The sequence below is a fragment of the Sebastes umbrosus genome, chromosome 15 (genome assembly GCF_015220745.1).
Source record: "Sebastes umbrosus isolate fSebUmb1 chromosome 15, fSebUmb1.pri, whole genome shotgun sequence".
NCBI classification, from domain to species: domain Eukaryota; kingdom Metazoa; phylum Chordata; class Actinopteri; order Perciformes; family Sebastidae; genus Sebastes; species Sebastes umbrosus.
In genome coordinates this window covers 24437426-24459110 of record NC_051283.1, presented here as the reverse complement: position 1 = coordinate 24459110, position 21685 = coordinate 24437426, and the positions used below count along the sequence as shown (strand labels likewise).

The 21685-nt window shown below is 43.9% G+C and overlaps 1 protein-coding gene across 2 annotated transcripts in view; it reads left to right on the top strand.

The window, feature by feature from the left end:
* Positions 1–9953, top strand: part of samd12 (sterile alpha motif domain containing 12) — a 125257-nt gene extending 115304 nt beyond the window's left edge. For both annotated transcript variants that reach the window (XM_037794947.1, XM_037794945.1), the window contains exon 5: positions 8194–9953. In XM_037794947.1, coding sequence (XP_037650875.1) covers positions 8194–8225 — 32 coding nt within the window. In that variant the 3' untranslated portion in view covers positions 8226–9953. The remainder of the gene's footprint in view (positions 1–8193) is intronic.
* The last annotated feature ends 11732 nt before the right edge of the window (positions 9954–21685 follow it).

Below are 21685 nucleotides of genomic sequence, written 5' to 3'. Positions count from 1 at the left end.
ACATATTGTATATGTTTGTTTAATCTGTAGAAAAACCCAAGAGTAAATAGGACAACTGACAGTAACTTCCTGGAGAAGTATCGATCATCTGACCTCTCGGCAAGAAAGCAGATGAGCATCTTTTCCAAAATGTTGACCTATTCCTTTAATTTTCAGATTTGATAGTATTTCTATATCAGGTAACAGGCCAGTCAATGTTTTATGTGTTCAGTAAACAGAGTTTAGGATCTGTAATATAAAATGCGGTATGATAGCTATCCCTTGATGATTTATCATGATGAAATACTCTAACCTCGGTCATGTTTTCAAACCAGTAACCATCAAAGGTGTTAGCCTTTGGCTAATCGCACCAGTAATGTCAGCATAGTAAAACTAGGGCTTTCCTGTTTAGCACCATGAATCATCTATAAAGGCACGTCTCCAGAAATTTCCACATGTACAACCGCGCTTTCACCCACGTAGACGCGCATACAAATATAGATACATGCCGACATCAGCATGCATGCTCTGAAATAAATGAGGGGCTTGTTTTTACTGTTCCACTTTTTGCTCCCTCGCATCGCCATCTTCGAGCCCTGAAGGCCATGACAGCTCTGTGTCAGGAGAGATATCCTGCATGATAGAGCAGCGCGGTAAGGAAATGGTAGTGAGCTCAGTTTGGCAGCCCCCTGCTGAGCAACTAAAGGAAGCTGAAGCATGGAGGCAAGATCTGTGAGTGTGTGTGTGTGAGTGTGTGTGTGAGTGTGTCAGAGTATGTGTTGGCAGGTGGCACTGGAAAAGGCACAGTAGCAAACAAATCCAACTTGACACACAACTAGAATACCAAAATACAAGCACTTTTGAGAACTACCATTCCTCCGTCTCTTGCTCTGCATAAAATAGACTTATTTACTTAACCTCACTGGGTTACGCTGATGAAGAGCGCTGCTTTAAAGAGAGAGATGGAGAGAGGGAGAGAGAGGGGAAAAAACTTCCCGTCAGTTGTTTATGTTGTTGAAATCAGGGCAGGGAAAGAAGCAGGCGTGCTCGCTCGGAGAAGCAGAGTAAGATGACCTATTTTGAACACACGCTGGGAGACGAGGCTCTCTAAACCTTATCTGAGCACCACAGAGGCTCAAAGCTCTACATAATATAAATATATATTTGCATGTATGCGCCTGTGTGTGCATATATACATCAGTGGCCCTTCCTAAGTTGTTTGAACCATAGACTGTATATAAGAAGTGGACGTAGTCACCGTGACGTCACTCATTGGTTTGTGGACGGACGTTTTGAAGCCTCGAGTTCGGCATTTTGGCCGTCATATCTTGGTTTTTGGTCATTGCCATCTTGTTTATTGGCCATCTCCATCTTGGTTTTTGGCTGTGGCCAACTTGGTTATTGGCTGTCACCATCTTGGTTTTTGGTTGTTGCCATCTTGGTTTTTGGCTGTGGCCAACTTGGTTATTTGCAACCAGAAGTATCACGAGATGGTGGAGCTAAGTACAACCAAACGCTTAATAAGACTTTTTTAGGTGATCAAAATGTTACAATTAACTTTCATGAACCGAAAACACACTGTGGTTAAAGTTCTAAGATGAAAACCGAAGAAGACTTGAAACTATCGATTGAGACCATAAACTCATGTTTACAATGTTTACTGATAAATCAAGTGAGAAGTAGGCTCATTTTCTCATAGACTTCTAGACAATCAGACTTCTTTTTGCAACCAGAGGAGTCGCCCCCTGCTGGCTATTAGAGAGAATGCAAGTTTAATGCACTTCAGCATTGGCTTCACTTTTCAGGCGGGAGGTTGCCCACTGGTCTGAACTTCCACTTAGATTAATCATCTAAGCCTGTGGCAGATAATGGATGTGGCTGAACTCAATGACCCATCAGTTTCAACAACTGTACCTTCTGCTGGACGCCTTTTGAGTCAGACAGACACCAACATAAATCAATATATGAATCAATAACAAACATTACCTTGTGACCTTCTTCATTTTTGGTCCATTGGTATGTTGTCATAGTCCAGACAACAGCCGTGTTTACAGTACTTTTATAAGAATCAACAATGAACGAATTACTGAATCAAATAAGAACATGTGATGATTGGCCAGACTTTTATGCAAGTTGACCTTCACTAACAAAGCTGATCATTAACCAGTGTGATTGTGTCTTGAAGGTCACTGCTGTCAACTTATGGGTTGTATTTATGTTCTAACTGTTGCGTTTATTGCGGTTTTAAATGTTGATACGTTTGACCTTGGCTGCCTTTGCATCTTCACATCCAGCCTAGTATCCCCATGTGCGGTAGGCGATTTGTTAGAACCTGGTTAATTTCTTTCTACTAGCAAACCGCCCCATGAACGACTCTCTTTCCCAGCTACTGTGGTTTAGAGAATATTATAAATCCAAGGCGATATTGACAGAAGGGCGGGACTCAGAGAAAAAGTCACAATTACAAATCCGTCAGCTACTTCAGCACCACGGACAGCGCCATGGATTTATCAATACACAGCACTACTGATATTTCAAAGCCATGGTCGGGGGTCATAGATTCTAACTTCTAACTAAACCTCAGTCAGATAACGGATCAATGAGTCAGGCAGACTAGACTAACATATTCAACTAATCTAGTCGGTAAATTTGCAGAATGGTACAATACCAAAATTCTTGTTTGGTAACAGGGTGACAGTGATGACAGTGATGACAATAGTATTATGTGTCCTCATGTAAATTAACTGTGACACCATCAAAGATGTCAAATGGAATCAACCATTATGTATGAGGGCTATCAATCGATTAAAATATTTAATTGTGATTAATCGCATGATTGTCCATAGTTAATCGCAAATGAATTGCACGTTTTTGCATCTGTTCAAAATTAACCTTAAAGGGAGATTTGTCAAGTATTTAGTACTCTTATCAACATGGGAGTTATCAAATATGCTGCTTTACACAAATGTATGTATATATTTATTATTGGAAATCAATTAACAAAACAAAACAATGACAGATATTATCCAGAAACCCTCACAGGTACTGCATTTAGCATAATAAATATGCTCAAATCATAACATGGCAGACTGCAGCCCAACAGACAACAACAGCTGTCAGTGTGTCAGTGTGCTGACTTGACTATGACTTGCCCCAAACTGCATGTGATTATCATAAAGTGGGCATGTCTGTAAAGGGGAGACTCGTGGGTACCTATAGAACCCATTTTCATTCACATATCTTAAGGTCAGAGGTCAAGGGACCTCTTTGAAAATGGCCATGCCAGTTTTTCCTCACCAAAACGAAGCGCAAGTTTGGTGCTTTATCTAGCCTCCTTGACGACAAGCTAGAACAACATGGTACCAATGGATTCTTTATGTTGTCTAGTTTCATATGATGCCAGTATCTTCACTCTAGCTTTAAAACTGAGCCCACATCTTTTCCCTCTTCAGGCCTCTAAAAATCCTTCAGATGAAACAATCTGAGAAGAAAAAAAAAATCAATCTTTCTTTGAACTCTTCACAACTCCTCAGTAAGGCCATAACCTGTGATGAGCGGTCTAACGCTTCATCTTAAAGGGTCACAAGCCAAAAAGTTTGGGAGCTGCTGCTCTAAAGAAGGAGTATTGGCTGGGTTACTTTTTGTTCTGGTCATGTATTTTGTACATTTCGGACTCGTCTGTGGTGATTAATGGTCGCGAGGTTTGTCACATTTTGCAGTGTGTGAACTCTTCTTCTGGCATCGAGAGCTGACAGACTCCATTCTTAACAGGGTATCACTGTCTACTAAAAGGAGGACTTGCTACCTCGCAAACAAGAGACAGTATTTTCCGAACACATTTTAGTTTGAGAACTGATCAAGATCAGGCTGTCTTGACCTTTCTGTCTTCATCTTCAAGTGTTCCCGAAGGCCAGGACTTTGATTGTGACGTGTGTTCCCTTTAATAGAACACATGAAGGCATCCAATCCAATCTGTGTTTGTTATTGTCAACAAATCCCATTATAAGACCAAACCTAACAATGTGTTGGCCCATCTCACAATACTTTCCAACCTCATTACCTTTTCTGTAGCACTGAGGCACAAGATGTTTTTATGTCTCTGCGCTGGCAACAGCTGTGGGAGTCGTCCATCCGTCCTTCCAACTCTTTCTTTTGAACGCGATATCCACATCTGGAGGGAATTTCTACAAATTCCGTACATCAATCCATCTCCACGGACCATTCTTGTGAATGCGAAAGGAATTTCTTCAAATTTGGCACAAACATCCACTTGGACTCAAGGATGAACTGATAATAATTTAGTGATCAAAGGTCAAGGTCATTCTGACCTCAGGTCCGTCCAATTCTTGTGATATCTCAGGAACGCCTTGAGCGAATTTCTTCATATATGGCACGAATATCCGCTTGGACTCGAGGATGAACTGATTAGATTTTGGTGGTCAAAAGTCAAGGTCACTGTGACCTCACAACCTTCCCATTCTTGTGAACGTGATATTTCGGGAACACCCTGAGCAAATTTCTTCATATGGCACGAATGTCCATTCGGACTCGAGAATGAACTGATTAGATTTTTGGGATCAAAGGTCAACATCACTGTGACCTCATAAAACACGTTTTTGTCCATAACTCAAGAACTCATATGCTAATTATGACAATTTCACACAAATATCTAACAGGATAAAATGATGAAGTGATGACAGTTTGGACAGACATGGATGTAAACTGCAACTCGACTGGTTGGCGGAGGCATACAACCACATGGAGCTATTTCTAGTTTTCTAATGAAGACGAAAAAACTTTACGTAAAATATGTATTGTCTGAAAAAAGGCTCAATAATTTGCAGCAGTAATTTTAGCAAAAGTTACTCAGACAGGAGTAAATAGGGCATTTGTTGGACTGTTTTCTACTGCTGAAAAAATACACATTTCTTGCGTTAGCAAGTACAGTATTTGTGGGATCGGCTCAAAATAAACTACGCTGCCTGTGTTCATCATAATGATGGAGTGCAAATGGCACAAGAGGAACAAAGCTTACTAAGCTTTGGCTACACAAGCAATACTTGTTAGCAGCATGTTGGTTTGGCATTTGTTGACAATAAGAAAATAAAGTACATCGCCGGCCTTATCTTTTTAAAAACACATCTAAAGGTTTCCAGCAGCCAACCTGTCAGGGATCCCCCAGCATGCATGCAGGTAAAGCCTGGATCCAGCCTTTTATACAACAGATACTTCAAAGCCGGATGGACAGAATCGGTGCAGAATACGTCTTTGCTGACGTTTTTTACTACGAGACGTGGCGCACAGCGGAGAGGTGGCAGATGCGGCCGCACGCTGAGGTGTGCTCTGATTAAACAAGCAAGACAGGTCTGATTACAAATGCATGGAAGGAGAGAAAGAGGGATGAAGAAAGGAGCGGAGCATGGCGGGAGAGATTTTGATGATCCAGGCTACCTGTCTCTGAAAAGCTGCTCATCTGTTAATACTGGCAAATCACATTCATCATTCGTAACGGAGGCACAGGAGGAGACTGAGCCAGTGTGTGTGTGTATGATGTGTGTGCGAGCATTCATGTGTGAACGTATGGGTACAAGACGGAATCCGTGTGTGAATTACACTGCGGAAGAAGTGCATTAATAATAGATCAACTCTCCCTTTGTTTGGGACGTAAACGTGATGAGTGGGCCTTGTAATTGGTTAGTTTAATAACTGGAGACAAACCCAGCGTTCCCTGCGTTTCATTCACACACACACACACACACACACACATGCAATTACACACCGCAGAAACATTCCCAAATTGTGATTCTCTGTCAGACGCTAGGACACACACACACTCTCCACACTCATGTCAGGGAGGCATTCACACGCCGGTCTGTTTAATTTAGGTTTGGCAGATTATAGTAATTATGTTAAAGAAAAGATTCTCCAGAGCAATTTGCCCTTTTCTGTCCTTGAAGACTGAAACAGCGCCGGCTGAAGGATGATCATATTCCGCTTTTTTTTTTGTGTGTTTTTTTTACAGTGCTACTCAACTGTTCAACCAGATTGGGAAATGTGTTCGCATAAAAAAGGTTGTGAAAGCATCCCGGCTTTTATTGTTTTGCATGGTTTTATGGCAGCAGTAATCTCTTTTGATCATCCGAGAATGTTTTCGTGTTGACGTGACCGCGGCCGTAACGGCAAAACTATCCTTTATATTAAAGTGCGGGGCATGTGTGTTATGTGTCTTTATGTGTTTGCGTGTGTGAGAGTTAGAGGGTTTGTGTGTGTAGTGGCAGCCAAGAGAAGCGTAGTGATGCCGACATAAATTGGAAATACAGAGTATGTCATTGAACCGCACCTCTAGGCCTGCTCTCTGTTCAGCAGTACAGTAATAGTGTGTGTACATATGTGTGTGCAAGTGTGTCTGTGTGATGGAGAGAGTCAATGTAAACTACCCATGAAATTAAGATTCAGAGTTTTCTGTGTTTGCACAACAGTGTAAATGTAGCCGTTTGCGTATGACAAAGCAAACTATCCTTGACATTAAGAAGTAGACAAGGAGACATTCCTATCTGTGTGTGTGTGTGTGTGTGTGTGTGTGTGTGCGTGTGCGTGTGCGTGTGCGTGTGTGTGTGTGAGCAAATAGCTGAGCTCTGAGTATTCTCACCATTCTCCGGAGACAGAGTGGGGAGGGGGATTTGAAGAATCTTTCGAACACACTGACAGCTTGTCAAGGCCCTCCTACGACTGTAATGAATTTCAACCTTTTGTGGTGTGTGTGGTCTCGCTGCACTGATAAGCCCTGGCACTAATACAGTTAACAAGGAGTGTGTGTGTGTATGTGTGTGTATGTGTGGGCTGACATGGTGTTTACAAGCTTTTGAGCAGAAATAGCTTGATGCATTGCGGTGTTTGTCAATAATGATGATGGATATTACGTGGTTGAATTTGCATGACTGTGTGTGTGTGTGTGTGTGTGTGTGTGTGCGTGTGTGTGTGAACAACATCAGGTCAGGTTGTATGGAGAGGTCATCAAAACATTGAACATGAAGAGCGCTGTTCATTTGCCTTTTTTATTTTTTATTTTTTATTCATACTTTTGGTCAACCGAACCAAACTCTTCAGACTCTACACCAGCTTTGTTTGAGGGCGTCCCAAACTAGCCGCTAAGCAGGTATTATGCAAATGTGTTACTTGGTGACATCACCACGTTACGGAAGAAAAGGCGGGACTTCAAGAGAGGCGTTTCAGGCAGTTCAGGAGCGGTGTTTCTGTGATGGAGAGTAACTCCTTTGGTGTGGACTTTGGGCTTTTTAACATTGCTGATCTTTTACATGCACAAAAAAACTATATAACACACTAAAGGAAAAGGGAAAAAGCAAAATCGCATAATAGATTCTCTTTAACATGAATCCTCAGCTCTTTTTGGGTACCCAGTTTCCTCTCCCGCAGTTGAATATCATCAAATCAGTTTCCTTCCACCGAGCTCTGCATCCACACACAAGCTGTTGTCAGAGTCGAGGCTGGCATGTATCTTTGTGCCTTGTCATCACATGCTCCGACTGAGCTCTAAATGTCACTTGTCTCTCTCCGCTTCATCTGCCTGACTCATCCTCCTTGTCTTCACTCTGCATTTTAAATGCTTCTTTGTGTGTGTGTGTGTGTGTGTGAGACACTGACATGTGCTGGTGTGTATCCGTTTGATGGACACACCGCCGTTCTCCGCCTCCCTTTGTACGGCGCCTGCAAGCACAATGATGCTCACCGCATTGATTTTTTTTTTCTCGTGCCATTTTATAATTATGTCCCCTCTCTTTTTATTCGACCTCCCCCCTCTCTCTCTCTCTTTCTCTCCCTCTCCCTCCCTCTTTCCCTCTTTTATCCTGTCTCTCTTATCTCCGCCCTCTCTCTTCTATTTTTCTAATTCCATCCCCCTGATCCATTTTTATGCCTCACTGTGCCCATGCTTGTTATCTCGGCCCTTTCTCTTTCTTTTCCTGTTTGATCTCAACTTCTTAATTTCCTCTCTCATCTACGTCACTCCGCTCGGTTCGGTTTCGCAACACCCTCCCCTCTGCTCTCTCTGCGATGGTTGTCATTGTTTCTCTTTTTGCTCTTCTGTTTTTGTCTTATTTTGCTCTTTATTGCTCATTGTTTCTCTCCGTTTCACACACCCCCATCCCTCTTTTCTCTTATTTTCTCTCATTAATGTTCTCTCTTTTTTTTCTGCAGCCTCTCTGGAGTGCTCTCCATCTTCACCATAGCCTGACGGAGGAGGACTATCCAGTCAGATGCCCGCCGCCTTGCCGACATCCACCCAATATGTGATGACTTCTTCGTGGAACAATCCCAGCACTCCGTCTCGCACCTTTTGGTCTCCATCCTCATCGATTTAGATCTGGAAAAAAAGAACCTCCTGCTGTCTTCCCAGCCGCTCCTGAGAAGCTCCCACGAGTTCTGACTTGCCGTTTCCTCGTAGTCCAAACAACTCGTCACAGCTTCCTGGAACATGACCAATAGTTTCCATTACGGGCGTCCCATCTCCAGTCATTCCTGACCTTTGCAGCCAAACCTCCACCAGACCTCTCACGCTACAACTCCTACACTCCTCTCAGAACCACTTTGCTCCCTCTCCCTCAAGATCCACGCCGACAGCCGAGCCCTTCCAGCAATGAATCTACCCACAATTCAACTCCTGCCTTGGCTGGGTTTCCTAAAAGCAAAGATAATCTCTGCACCGTTGCCGTGTGATTGGACGATAGTTTTAGGCATGTGGGCTGATTTGCTTTTAGGGAAACCCACCCTACCCTTACAGTAAAGAGTGACACCTGTAATCCACTCCTGCATTCAAACTCAAACGCAGTCTCTTGAGCTACATCCACACTAATACGTTTTAAAACTCATAACTTTTGCTACGTTTCTGCCTAGTGTCCACACTACTCCGGCGTTTTTGAGCCACTAAAAGAGACATTTAAAAACGCTGCTGACCCCGTTTAAGTTTTAAAACTCCTGGGTTGCATTTTAGTCTGGACGGAGAGAAACGGAGACCTCTGAAAGCGATGACTCTGACACCAACGTTCTTTTCCTGATTGGCTCTTATGAGTCATGACGTGTCCTGCCCTGATTCGTCATGCCCCATCACGTGAACCTTTTCCGGAAAAAAACAATATAAATGTAAATCAACTTTAATTGTCACAGAGAACATTGTACACATAACCTGGCAGCCCTTATTTTACCATATCAGTATCTTCACTTTAAAACTGAACCCGCTAAAACCTGAAAATCACAATTTGTGTTAATGTGTTGAAGAAATTAGTGGTATAAAACGCGTTATTATCGGGTTATCTTTGACAACGCTAGTTTTAAAACGGCGTTTAAAAACGAAAACGTATTAGTGTGGATGTAACCTTGGTCTGTTTGTGGCATGTTAGCTCCTCCATTGTGGCACCTAAATATGTATTTTCTCCCATGATGCACTGCTGAGGACTTTCAGTAGTGGCAACATCCACAATACCCCTACTACTATACACACCTCTCCTTCCCTTAACCCTCCTCTTTATCTCCTCTCCACAACCGCAAAGGGGGTGACACATTTTACACAACCATACGTGAGTGTTTGTGCTCTTCATTGTGTGCATAGATCCTGTAAACGGTGTTGGACAATGCCCCGGTGAAGTAGCCACATCCCCCCCTCACTTTTTTTGCCCTCTCCATGTTGTGGATCGCTCTCTTAGGTTAGACAGTAAAACCTGAGAGAACTTCACTGTGAAAACAACCAACAGTTAGTCGGGGAATAAACCCGACATCGTTGTGAAAAGCAATCTGAAGGAGATGAAGCAGAACCTTGAGGGGGGGGGGGATGAACTGCGAGAAGGAAATTCCCTCGGCATCCCTAAAAGCACTGTGCTAGTAGGTAAACCGGGAAAAAAAAATGGAAAGGGAGTGGCTGACAGAAGAAAAAAAAAAAAGGAGCAAGGACAGCAAAAGGGCTCGGTGAAACCGAGAGATGCTTCGACTTGAAACTCTTTACCCGCTAATGAGGAGAGAAAAGGAAGAAAAGACATCACAGATAACAAAAAGAAGAGGCTTTCTTCATATCCTCCCCTCTGTATCGCCGACTCTTTAATTGCTTTGTCTGCTTTCCATCTCGCAGCGTGAAACTATTTTTAGATGAGACGTATTGAAAATAGTGTAGAAAAGGAGACATGCTGTGCACAAAAAAGCTCATCATGGAAATGTTGTCTGTCAGTCTGTTAGGGAGAGACACTGTACTCTATTCATCTCTGATGAGAAATCTCTGCTGTCCATGTGAATAATGGCCACTCACTGTTGATATTCTAGGTGTTTTAAACTGCACTTAAAAGCACATGTGTCGCAACAAAACAGCTGTTACTCGATCATCATCTTCATCTATGAGTGTAAATACAGTATAAAAGTCCTGTAGCCGTTATAATGACCTCTCAATATCAGATTTCCGTGTACTGGAGTGATATTTATCAAAAGCTCGTATCCACGCCGGTGTAGCATGAGCTGTTGTCATGGTAACAACACCTGTCAATCAGAGGTGCATAAAATAGCTGCTGCGGTTGGATGAAAAAAAAAAAAAGAAAAAAGGGGGTCATCGACGGCCCATGAGAGCCGTTGCGTTTTAATGGGATTCCATTCGTACACGGGTCCCTCTGTGTCCAGCCATTCATTGTTTGGATAGCAGCTGTGTAGCCTAATGCGGCAAAGACCCTGTGAGCAGATTGAATATTATCGATCAGTTCTTCAGGACATACAGTCGGTCCTCCAGGACTACGAAAGCCTCAAGGAGTGTTTGTGTGTGTGTGTGTGTGTCTGTGTGTGTGTGTGTGTGTGTGTGTGTGTGAGCTGACAGTCACATAGGAATGGAGTTGTTCGGGCTAAAACACAAGTGGCTATTTCACGGTCGGGTGGAGATGCCGTGTCCATGTCTGTGAAGGCCACAGGAGGACGGGGTGGGTGGTGTGGTGTGGTGTGGTGGGGGTGAAGCTTCTGTTAAGTTTGGAATTTCTCCACTGTCGATATGGGAACTGGGAGAAATGGTTTGCAATGGTAAAAGCATAGAAATAGAATTGGAGTAGAACAGACATTGAACTGTTTTCTGTGGTCATTTGACTAGCGCAAAAGAAAAGGGCGATTGTTGTTAGCATTTATATAGCACCTTTCCAGTCTTCCGACCACTCAAAGCGCTTCGTGTCAACATTCACCCATTCAAACACTCATTCATACATGATGGCAGAGGCTGCCATGCAAGGTGCCAACCTGCCCATCCATCCATTTGCTTCCGCTTATTCGTGGTCGGGTCGCATATAGGCAGCAGGCTTAGCAGGGAATTCCAGACGTCCCTCTCCCCAGCAACGTTTCTAGCTCTTTCTGGGGAACCCGAGGCGTTCCCAGGCCAGACGAGATATATAATCTATACAACGTGTTCTGGGTCCACTCTGGGGCCTCGTACCAGTTGGTAGTTCTCGCACATCAGAAGGCTGTTAGCTGTAGATGGGTGATTTCAATATTTGACCTAGGGGGGAAAAAAACAAGAAAGAAAATAATTCCCAAAATGTCAAACTATTTCTTTAAGTTAAACTCTTAACTTTTTGTTCAGATTGGGTCAGAAGCGTTCAAATTTGCACATAAGAGCCTGACAAAACCCAAGGTCCATGCTCTCCCAAAATCTGCTGGGAAAAGAACACAAGGCTGACTTTTTTTGTGATCTCGCAGTATATCAACCAGTTGCATTGAATTTCATCATATTTTTTGATTGTGGCCCTGTAAAGAAAGTTCTGTGTCTGTGTTCTAACCACCCGTTTCAATGTGGCTGTGAAGGATTATTGAAAGCGTTTTGTGTCAAAATGTATTCTCTCAGAGCGGCTTTGAAATTTTACAAATTTCATGCAGACAGTCTAAACTTTGGGTGAATATGCTTGCAGGCTCTCCACTACAAAAAAAACAAATGTAGCAGTGTGTTTCTGTAACCCTTATCCCGGGCTAATAACCCTGGGTGTATGCAGTAAAATATTGATTCTTTATTGTTGCTCTCCACAGTGTGAATAGACTTTCCTCCAGAGGCATGAGGAAAACTTTCTCCAGGGTTTTCTGGCTCAGATATCCAGGTATAACCAGCTCCAGATCTGGCAACTGTGTCAAGGTGTCCGAGGACTTGCCTGAACTGGCTCAGCCCATTATAATCTCCCAGTACCTGTAAGAGGTTTGGCACGCACTCGTAGACGCTGACACACGGTGCACTGTTACACAAGGGAACGCCAGACTAAACCTCACACAACGTTATTGCACAATTACTTTCACACATGCCGGCACACGTAAAACAAACGCCAACCCAGACTTCCATACACAAGCACATGGTGACACTATATACACGCATATTCCTCAACAAATGAGCAGTAGAAACAATCACAGGTTTCACATTCGTTGAGCGAAAACAAGTGTAGAAGCAAACATGTAAGCGACACCTCAAACACACACAACCTAAACAAGATAATTTTTTTCCTGCCGTGTTGACAGCATGTTTTTCTGTTCTGAGTGTTTTTGTAACCAACAGGCATGCAGACCAAGTCTCTACTCCCAGTCTATCTACATACTGTATAAGGTGCCTAATGATGGATATTAATGGTGATATCGATATCATGATGAGTATATATAATAAACAGATTAATCTTCATGTATAACGTGTACGCTGTTTATTCTGAGCGTGATTGGTCAACTGGGATTTTGCGACTCTTTCTAAATCTGCTCACACTGTGCAGGGCTGTGGCTGTGTGTGTGTAGCAGCAGATGTAGACTGAGTTTGCAAAAAAGATTACCTGACAGATGTTGTGTCCGGAAAGGTGCGACGTTGCAGTTTGGGCCGCCTCCATCGGGCCTCTAGACCCTGCAGGAGACGCCGTAGATCACAACTGGAATTGACTGTGAGTATGCATAGTGAGCACGGTGATTTACAATGCCACTGGTCGTTTTCCACTTTCTCACAGATAGCAGCGGTGGCCAAAGCAGCTGAATGTGCACACTCATGTCAATAATAAAGTCTTCTACCCAGACAGTGCCAGATGTGTGTGTGTTACCTGGCGCTCTTTACCTTAGCGTATTTGTGTATTAGGATTTTTATGTGTTTATGTTCATGCATTTATCGCCTCTGTTGTATTTTTAATGGCTGCTGCAAGGCAAATATACCTTAAAGTTAAAAGTGCTAAATATGAGATTGGTAGCATTTTTATTGCCTCTGCACGACTCTCACAACAACAGTGTTAGCCTGAGGGTGGGGGGGGGAGGACCAGAGGGTGGGTACTACGCTTCCGACGGCGTTATCAGCTGTAACCGTCTTATGTGAGCAGTGCAGAGTGGCGGCCGTCAGCTAGCCAGTGGAGCACGTGAACAGGTGTGAATATGCACTGAAGGCATGTGCACGCACGCATTAATAACGCATTAACGCAAATTCGTTTTAACATCACTAATTTCTTCAACACATTAACGCAATCCGTTTTCGGAGGTTGTAGCAGGCTCGGTCTTAAAGCTAGAGTGAAGATACTGGTATCATATGAAACTAAAAAAACTAATGAATCCATCGGTACCAACCATGTCATACTAGCTTTTCGTGAAGGAGTTTAAATAATGCTCTAAACTTACACAAAATTTTGGCGAGAAAAACTGTCATGGCCATTTTCAAAGCGGCCCCTTGACCTCTGACCTCAAGATATGTGAATGAAAATGGGTTCTATGGGTACCCACAAGTCTCCCCTTTACAGACATGCCCACTTTATGATAATCACATGCAGTTTGGGGCAAGTCATAGTCAAGTCAGCCCACTGACACACTGACAGCTGTTGTTGCCTGTTGGGCTGCAGTTTGCCATGTTATGATTTGAGCATATTCTTTATGCTAAATGCAGTACCTGTGAGGGTTTCTGGACAATATTTGTCATAGTTTTGTGTTATTAATTGATTTCCAATAATAAATATATATATACATTTGCATAAAGCAGCATATTTGCCCACTCCCATGTTGAAAAGAGTATTAAATACTTGACAAATCTCCCTTTAAGGTACATTTTGAATAGATAAAAAAATTGCAATTAATCGCGATTAAATATTTTAATCAATTGACAGCCCTAGATAAAACTTATATATGTTTTATACAGTATTACTGTACTAAATGTACTAAAAAGAACGTTATGTTACATCTTGGGGAAAATCTGCTTCTTTGCTTTTTGGGAAAAACAAGTTTTTTTGCAATAACAGAGGAGACAAGTTTCAACGGCTTCTTTTTTTTTATGACAGGAAGGAACATGTTGCATGAGAAACATGGTCTTAATTTTAAGAAACTAATTACACCGAGGTGTCACCACTAATCCCACAATGATATTGATGCCTACAAATGCTACACACGCCGTTTGCTACACGTGCTGCAGGGTAGGGTGAGGTAGGAGGAGGGGGAGGATGAGGAGGAGGTGGATAACAGGCGTGAGCGATGAAGAGAAAGAGAGATATGACAGAAAATCGCTAGCACTCAGTCCCCTGCCTGCCTCTCCTGAGACCTGCAACACACACCCCCAGCACTCTGAGGGCTCTCACCGCCTGCCTGCATGAGATCTCCACAGGTTTCTTTTCTTTTACGTGTGTGTCTTTAAGATTTCTCACTTGTCCCTGTCCCTTTGTTTCTCTCTTTAACTTTCGCTGCTCTACTTCTATCCATCACTTATTCTGTGTGAGCCAGTATCTCAAACATGTGCCCTCTCACCATCTCTCTCTCTCTCTCTCTGGTATCATTTTATTGCTTCACAGTTTTCAGCTGTCTATTTCTATCACCTTGTTTTCTTTGTCGCCGTGGATACTCCTCCTACATCACTTTCTTCTTCTTCATTCATTGGCGTTATCTCCTTCTTCTTCTCTATTTATGTAGCCTCCCTCTCTTGTGTCTCTGCATCATCCTCAGCCTGGCTGCATATACAACGCTCTGCATCCCCATCCTCCTCCTCCTCCTCCTCCTCCTCCGTCACATGTTGAGTACAAGCAGGCGGCTGTATGAATTAAACATCTTAGACTGTGCACACGCTGAGCCCCTTTGGAGTGTCAGGAAGAGCACTGATACTCAGATAGGGAGGGGGCGCTCCGGCCGCACACGGCGAGTGTTTGTCAGAGTGTGTGTCTTGACACTGTATCACGTCAAGCGGCGAGGGGTTATCACATCTGTTTTCCTTCATGTTTCAGAGAGAAGGAGCAGCATCTTTTAGTGCTTAAGCTTTGCCACTTTGACAAAGAAAAGTGTCTCTCTTCTCGCGCTCATGCTTTCCCCGTCTCTTATCTTGTTTGATTTCTCCGTACGTGTTGTTTTCAACTAGTGGTTTTGTGTCAAAATAGTTTTGTGCTTCACCCCCTCTTCCCTTGTTCCCCCCGTTTCATTCTCCCGCTTTCATTTTTCAACTTTTCTTCAACTTTTTTCTTTTGTTTTTGATCTTTGTTTTTCGTCCTCCTGTTGTCTTTCATCTATATCCCACCCACTCCTCCCCCTACATCTCCTCTCTCTCTGTCTCCCGCTTCATCTCACTGATCCTGTCAATATGACTGATATGAAAACCTTTCAAAGCTTATTTTGGCGAGGATCGTCCCCGATCTCAGCGGGCCGTGTGCGTCTCGGTTTGTATCATTATCTCTGCATGTGTCTGTTAACGTATCCTTGCAAAAGTGTGTGCACACATATAAGTGGGCATCAGGAGAGTCTCTTCGCCAGCTGAGGAGGTTAAGCCTTCTTATCAACCGTCGCTGTGTGTTGATTCAGTATAGATCGAGCTGACATCCATCCGGTCGTGAACTCCCAGTCCCCCCCCGCTCTGCGTCGCCAACAGCCAGGGGTTTTTATCTTGCCAGCTTTGCCACGACCAGTGTCAGCACCGCAGAGGATAATGCGCACTTCCGTTACACTGATTTACTGTGGCAACCTTTCAAAGTTTGAGCGGTCGTTTTCAGGTCACACAAGACGGCTGCAAAAATCTATTCAATTGGACAACCGCAGTGTGCAGAGGGGAATAATGGGTCAGGAACATGGGAGGGATCCATCTGAAAACCTTTACATTCAGTTCAGCTTTCTCCTAAAGTAATGCTTGTGCCTTAAAGCTGCATGAATCAATATTTTTATAGAAACAAAGGGTCAAATGACTATGTGTAATGTGAAAGGATTCTCTCGTAGACAAACCCACAGATAATTCCAACCCGTTCTCACTCCCAACTCGTCAAATACCAACGCTTAGTCAGTGCCCCTCAGCGTCGATGTGCCAAGGCACACTTTAATGCCTGTATGAAATGCACCAGGCTTTCTACTCACTCAAATGTGAACACATCCATGTCATTACTAGACAGTAAGAGCAACTGACATAGTATAAAAAGCGAGAAAGGGGCGTCCCGATAGCCCATATAACAAGGCTGAATCCTAACTATGATGGCCCAGGTTCAAATCCGACCTGCGGCCATTTCCGCATGTCATCCCCCTCTCTCTCTCCCTTTCTAGACTGTCCACTGTCCTGTCAATAAAGGCTTGAAATGCCAAAAACATTATCATCGACATGTCATCCATTGTTTGTGGACTGCCGTTTTGATACCTCGAGTTCTGCTCATTGGCCGGCGCTATCTTGGTTTTTGGTCGTGGCCATCTTGTTTTTTTGCAACCACAAGTGACACGAGAGGGTGGAGCTAAGTACAACCGAACGCCGAATAAGACAGTTTTCGGCGTTTTTAAAAAAAAATTAACTTTCATGAACTGAAAACACACAGTGAAAGGGTTAAAGTTGTAAGACGAAAACATGGACAACTCCCAGACCGGACAATGTTGTGGTAGCGACCTGTCAATCACAAGGTAGCCACACCCTAAAGCATCCTCTGCTTTATGGCCTATTTGACTCTATGGTTTATTTTACTATCTTACTCTATTTTACGTTTCCTCAGCAGAAAACGTCTCGCTTCTCCAATGTTGAATCAGCCTTTTAAATGGCAATGCATACCAATGTGTAGGCGCACGTGGATTTTAAAGGGAACGGGAGATGATACTCTGATTGGTTTAATTCCTCTTACGCCCAAAACACACCTATGATTCATTAAGAGACTAAATACAACCTATTGTGCCTTACTTTGCACCCAGATTATGTGCCTCTTAACTAGAAGAGGTAGAGTTGGACACGCCCTAAATGCACTTTAGATTATATGTTATAGACCGTTTAAATAGGACCCTCAGTGTATGTAATGTCTTTATTGTTAACAGCTCGGCACTGTAGTTTTTAACAAACGTCACTCAAACAGGAGTAAATTGTTATTAATTTGTTGGAGAGCTATGAATTGGTGCCTTAGTGACTCTTTAATATAAATCAAAATAAACTACGGTGCCAAGGAGCATGTCAGCCAGCACAAAGCACGGCTCATATAATGTGTTTTTAATAATGCCGTTTTTTAGTGAATGGCTAAGAAGGATATGAAGGGCTGGATACACAGACAATACTTGTTAGTAGGATCAATTCATTGTTGGTTTTGGTCTTTTAATGGGATTCAATCATCCTTTAAGATCATATTTTATAATAGCAGAGCGCAGCTGGATTTCACTGCAGTGGCAAATAGGAAACAGCTCATTGAGGAGATAATACAAAGTGTTATTCTCATCAGAGCAACCAATTAAAGTAGGTGTCACATTTTTGTAAAGCCTGATTTCTATTTAAGTCTTTCCTGTGTTGCGTAGCTAAGAGATGCGCAAACGTGTCTTTTTGTTCATTTTAACAGCTATTGTTCCCTCAATAATGCTCTTTTCTTTTTGCCTCTGTCAATCTCACATACTGTAACCTCTCAGCCTCGTGATTCTGATCTTTCTCCCTCCTTTAAACCGACAGAAGGCAGATTGTTTTTGGCATCATTTGGCAAAAAATTCCATAATAGGAACGCTCTCTCTGAAATGACCTGTGATTGGCCAAAGTCTCCCGTCACGGGCTAGATATTCTAAAGCCTGAAAACAGAGCCATGAGGAGGTGCAGAAGTTTCTCTAAGAACACTTGAATTACAATATGCTGAAAGGTTATTATGGAATTTTTGCCCAATGACGAAGAAATGGCTTCCTTTCGAGGTCTACGGGGAAATGTTTCGTGGTCGGCCTCCCGCGGCGGCGGCAGCGTAGTCGCACAGCTAGAACAGGCGACGACGGGGATGCTACGAGCTAGCAGACGCCCGCTGCCCTGTGACTCTTCCCAGCACCTCGCGCAGATGTGCGCTCCACCGCTTGACATCAAGGGGAAGCCGGGGTTATTACCACCATGTTTATGTGTCGGGGAGAGTCAATTACACCTCTGACTGAGGAGAAGAAAACACACAGAGAGAGAGAGAGAGCGCATGCGGTAAAACTTTCTTCCCCGAGGCTGCGTGTGTGAGTGAGTTTTTTAAGCATGTGTCTGTGTAAATGTGCTGCTCCACAGGTAGTGAGAGAAAATAAATCTCCACCCTCAGCCCCCTTCCTCTGCGTTCGCTGGTGGTGGTGGTGATGGAACAGGCGGTGGCCCCTACTGGGGAGCCAGAACCCGGGGGCCTCCAGCCAGCAGGCGCCACTGAGGACGAAGGGGTGCTGTGAGCTCGCTCGTTAAACAGCCCGGTGCCCGACCTTAATGATATCCGCCGGCACGTTCCCTCTCTCCAGCCCTCTCTCGCTCACATCTCTCCCCTCTTTACACTTTCACTCTCCCTCCAGCCTTCCTCCCGCTCCTGCTTTCTCTCTTTCTCCGCCATCTGCCTCTCTCTCCCGCTTCTCCCCCCTCTCTACTCTGTTTTGGGTGAGGAAGTCGAACCCGTCTGGTGTAGGGGGGGGAGAGAGGCTCCGTCACACTCGCCTTCTAATGAGCAGTTGCTCTGCGTGCCACCAGCTCCGACGGAGCCAAAATGGCCGACACATTTCACACTGCCGGGCCTTGATCTGTCAGGTTTGTGAGTGGCTGGCTCGATGGCTTCGCTGTGGAATGATATCATGCAGGGGGGAGAAGGAGGGGGGAGAAAGACACAGAACAGAAGAAATGATGTAACACGCTGCCTTTGGTGAGAAATTGTCTATTCTTGTTTTATGTTGCACAGAACTGGGACAGTAAAACGTGTGGCGGTGCTGGTATCCTACGGGGTTTAAAGTACAGGCCTCCTCCACTTTTATCCACCGTGTGTATGAGTCAATATTCATTTAGAGGCTTTTCATTCTCCGTTTCCCCCACCTGGACGTCAGGAGATATTTGATGTCAGGGTATTTCCACTGAACCGGTGAATGATTAACGCCGGAGTCCTAAATCACTCCCTCACCACACTTGTTATTGAGGCAGAAGCAGTTTGTTTGTCACGGGTCATATTTGTCTTACGGGTTGATGATCGATAGAAAAGGGGGGGGCATTTATGGTCAGCGACCTCAGCCCGAGCAAACCAGTACGTGAGGAAAATGTTTAATCCGGTGCATCATTGTGCCATTCTCTGTTGTACAATTGAATTCTATTCTCAGAGAAAATTGGACCCTTTCGCAACATTTTTATGCCAAATTCATGACAGCTGCAGGTAATAGATGGGTGGTTGGAACAAACAGAAGCACTCCTCCTCCCACCTTGTTGTGCAACCTTGTATGTGGGTAGACTTTCTGATAAAAGATAAATCTCGCAATTCTTGGGAAATCGTTTCCAAACAGTATTACGCAATTATGATTACCCATCAGGCATTTGTTTCATTTTTGATTCACGGATCTCTGATGTAGGGATCAGACTAGACAGCATTTATGTCGAGAAAATTAGATGGTCAGTCTGTCAAGTTAGTGGATTGTGTTGACTTTGTCATCAAACATAGATTACATGTTGAACCCCGACCGATCATAGCAGGAGGGGCCTCTTTCTCTCTGTTATCATGGTCAGTGAAGAGTATGTGGTTTCTGTGTCACAGAGCTCAAATTTGGCAAAAGGTAGATCCTGAAATGCTTAAAGGTGACAGATCATGCTCATTTTCAGGTTCATACTTGTATCGTATTTTTTCTCACAAGCCAATCAGAGCAGACTGAGCTTTTTGGGAGGGGAGCTTAAAGAGACAGACGCTAAAACGGAACATTTCAGACAGACTGTAAGTGTTAAATCATGTGTGTTTTTTTAACATTAAAGCATGTAAACATGTTCTAGTAGGAACCCAAAATACAAGTATGAACCTGAACATGAGCATGTATTTTGCGTACAAGCATGAAAATGTTGGAACCATGTTGATTAGTAATTTTATGGATATGCTGACAGAATGGTATTACATATAGAATATTGTTTACACCAAATTATTTTATTTGATCAATTTAAACTTGTATATATACAGTACATGTTTATATTTTTGCATTGTTATGTTGAATATAAATCCCGGCATGATGGTTGCAGCACATGACCTGATGTTGCACTCGACTGGAGCAGCGCTGCATGGACTGACTAGGTGTGTGAGTGCAGTCAGTGTGTGTGTGTGTGTGTGTGTGTGTGTGTGTGTTGTCTCTCTGCATTTGTGTGTGTCTTTTATGTAGGTGTATGAAGTAGGAATATTGGTCTGTCCATCAGATTGTGTGTATGTAAACATGAAGGTACGGGATTTGTGTGTGTGTGTGTGTGTGTGTCAGTATAAGCCTCTTCCAGTGGCACTCCGGCACAAACTAGCATCAGTTCCTCACAGTCAGAGCAACAAAGGAGAAGACATCCTGTCCACACCTCTGAGGATGAACTCGCTCCGGACAAAACGCAGCGGGACACATCGAGCTTTCTCAGCAACCCTCCAGCACAATAACCTGTGATGACAAGTATTCTTCTGTTCCTAAAAGCCAGCCCTGCGGAGCATTTGCAGCTGATTGGCTTGGATGAGCTTTGCATAATGCGTGGGCTGAAATCACGCTGAACAATAACCGTTTCAATATGAATGGGCAGTTTAAGATCTATGGCAACAAAACAGTGAATAAACAACAATTCGCGGAACAAAAGTCACTCTCAGCTCTTATCCCTCAGCCGCAGCTAAATGTCTTGATTGTCTCATTGGCCTACATTCTCTGTCGAACATTACACTCTCACATTTATCTCCAAATCGGCCTCTTAATCTCTGCCATTATGAACGTGCATTACCATAATAAATAGTCCACCAAAATTAAAGATGACATCACTTTCTGTCCCAGCGGCAATTACTTGAACGCCGCACGCCTCCCGCCTCTTTTTTCCTTAAGACGTGTTGAGCGAGAGGACTGATTTATTGATTGAGGCTGTGTGTCTGCGCTGGCGTGCTCAGGGGGATGAGGAGGATTATGTGGCAGCGCTGTGATGTTGTTGACACTCCTGTCGCCTTTACAGCTCCGACATGCCAAGACTTGGGCGTGTGCCCGCCCTGAGTGTGTCTAAATGTGTGTGTTGAGGAGGGGGAAGCGGGCGAGTTGGAGAGGTCAATGGAGGAGTTTTTGGCTGTGAGATAGAGGGGGGATTGTGTGTGTGTGTGTGTGTGTGTGTGTGAGCGTCATCGAGGTGGGGGTGGGGGTAGGGGGGTACAGAGTGGTGGGCCAGCTGGCAGCCTCTGGCTCCACTGTGCCCCGTGGGCATCCGGCTTGGCGCAAATTTGCTCTACTGCGACAGCTGGGACCTGGGTGCCAACCTAGACACAACTCACAAACGCACAGCGGTGCTCACACAGACACATAGACACGGCAG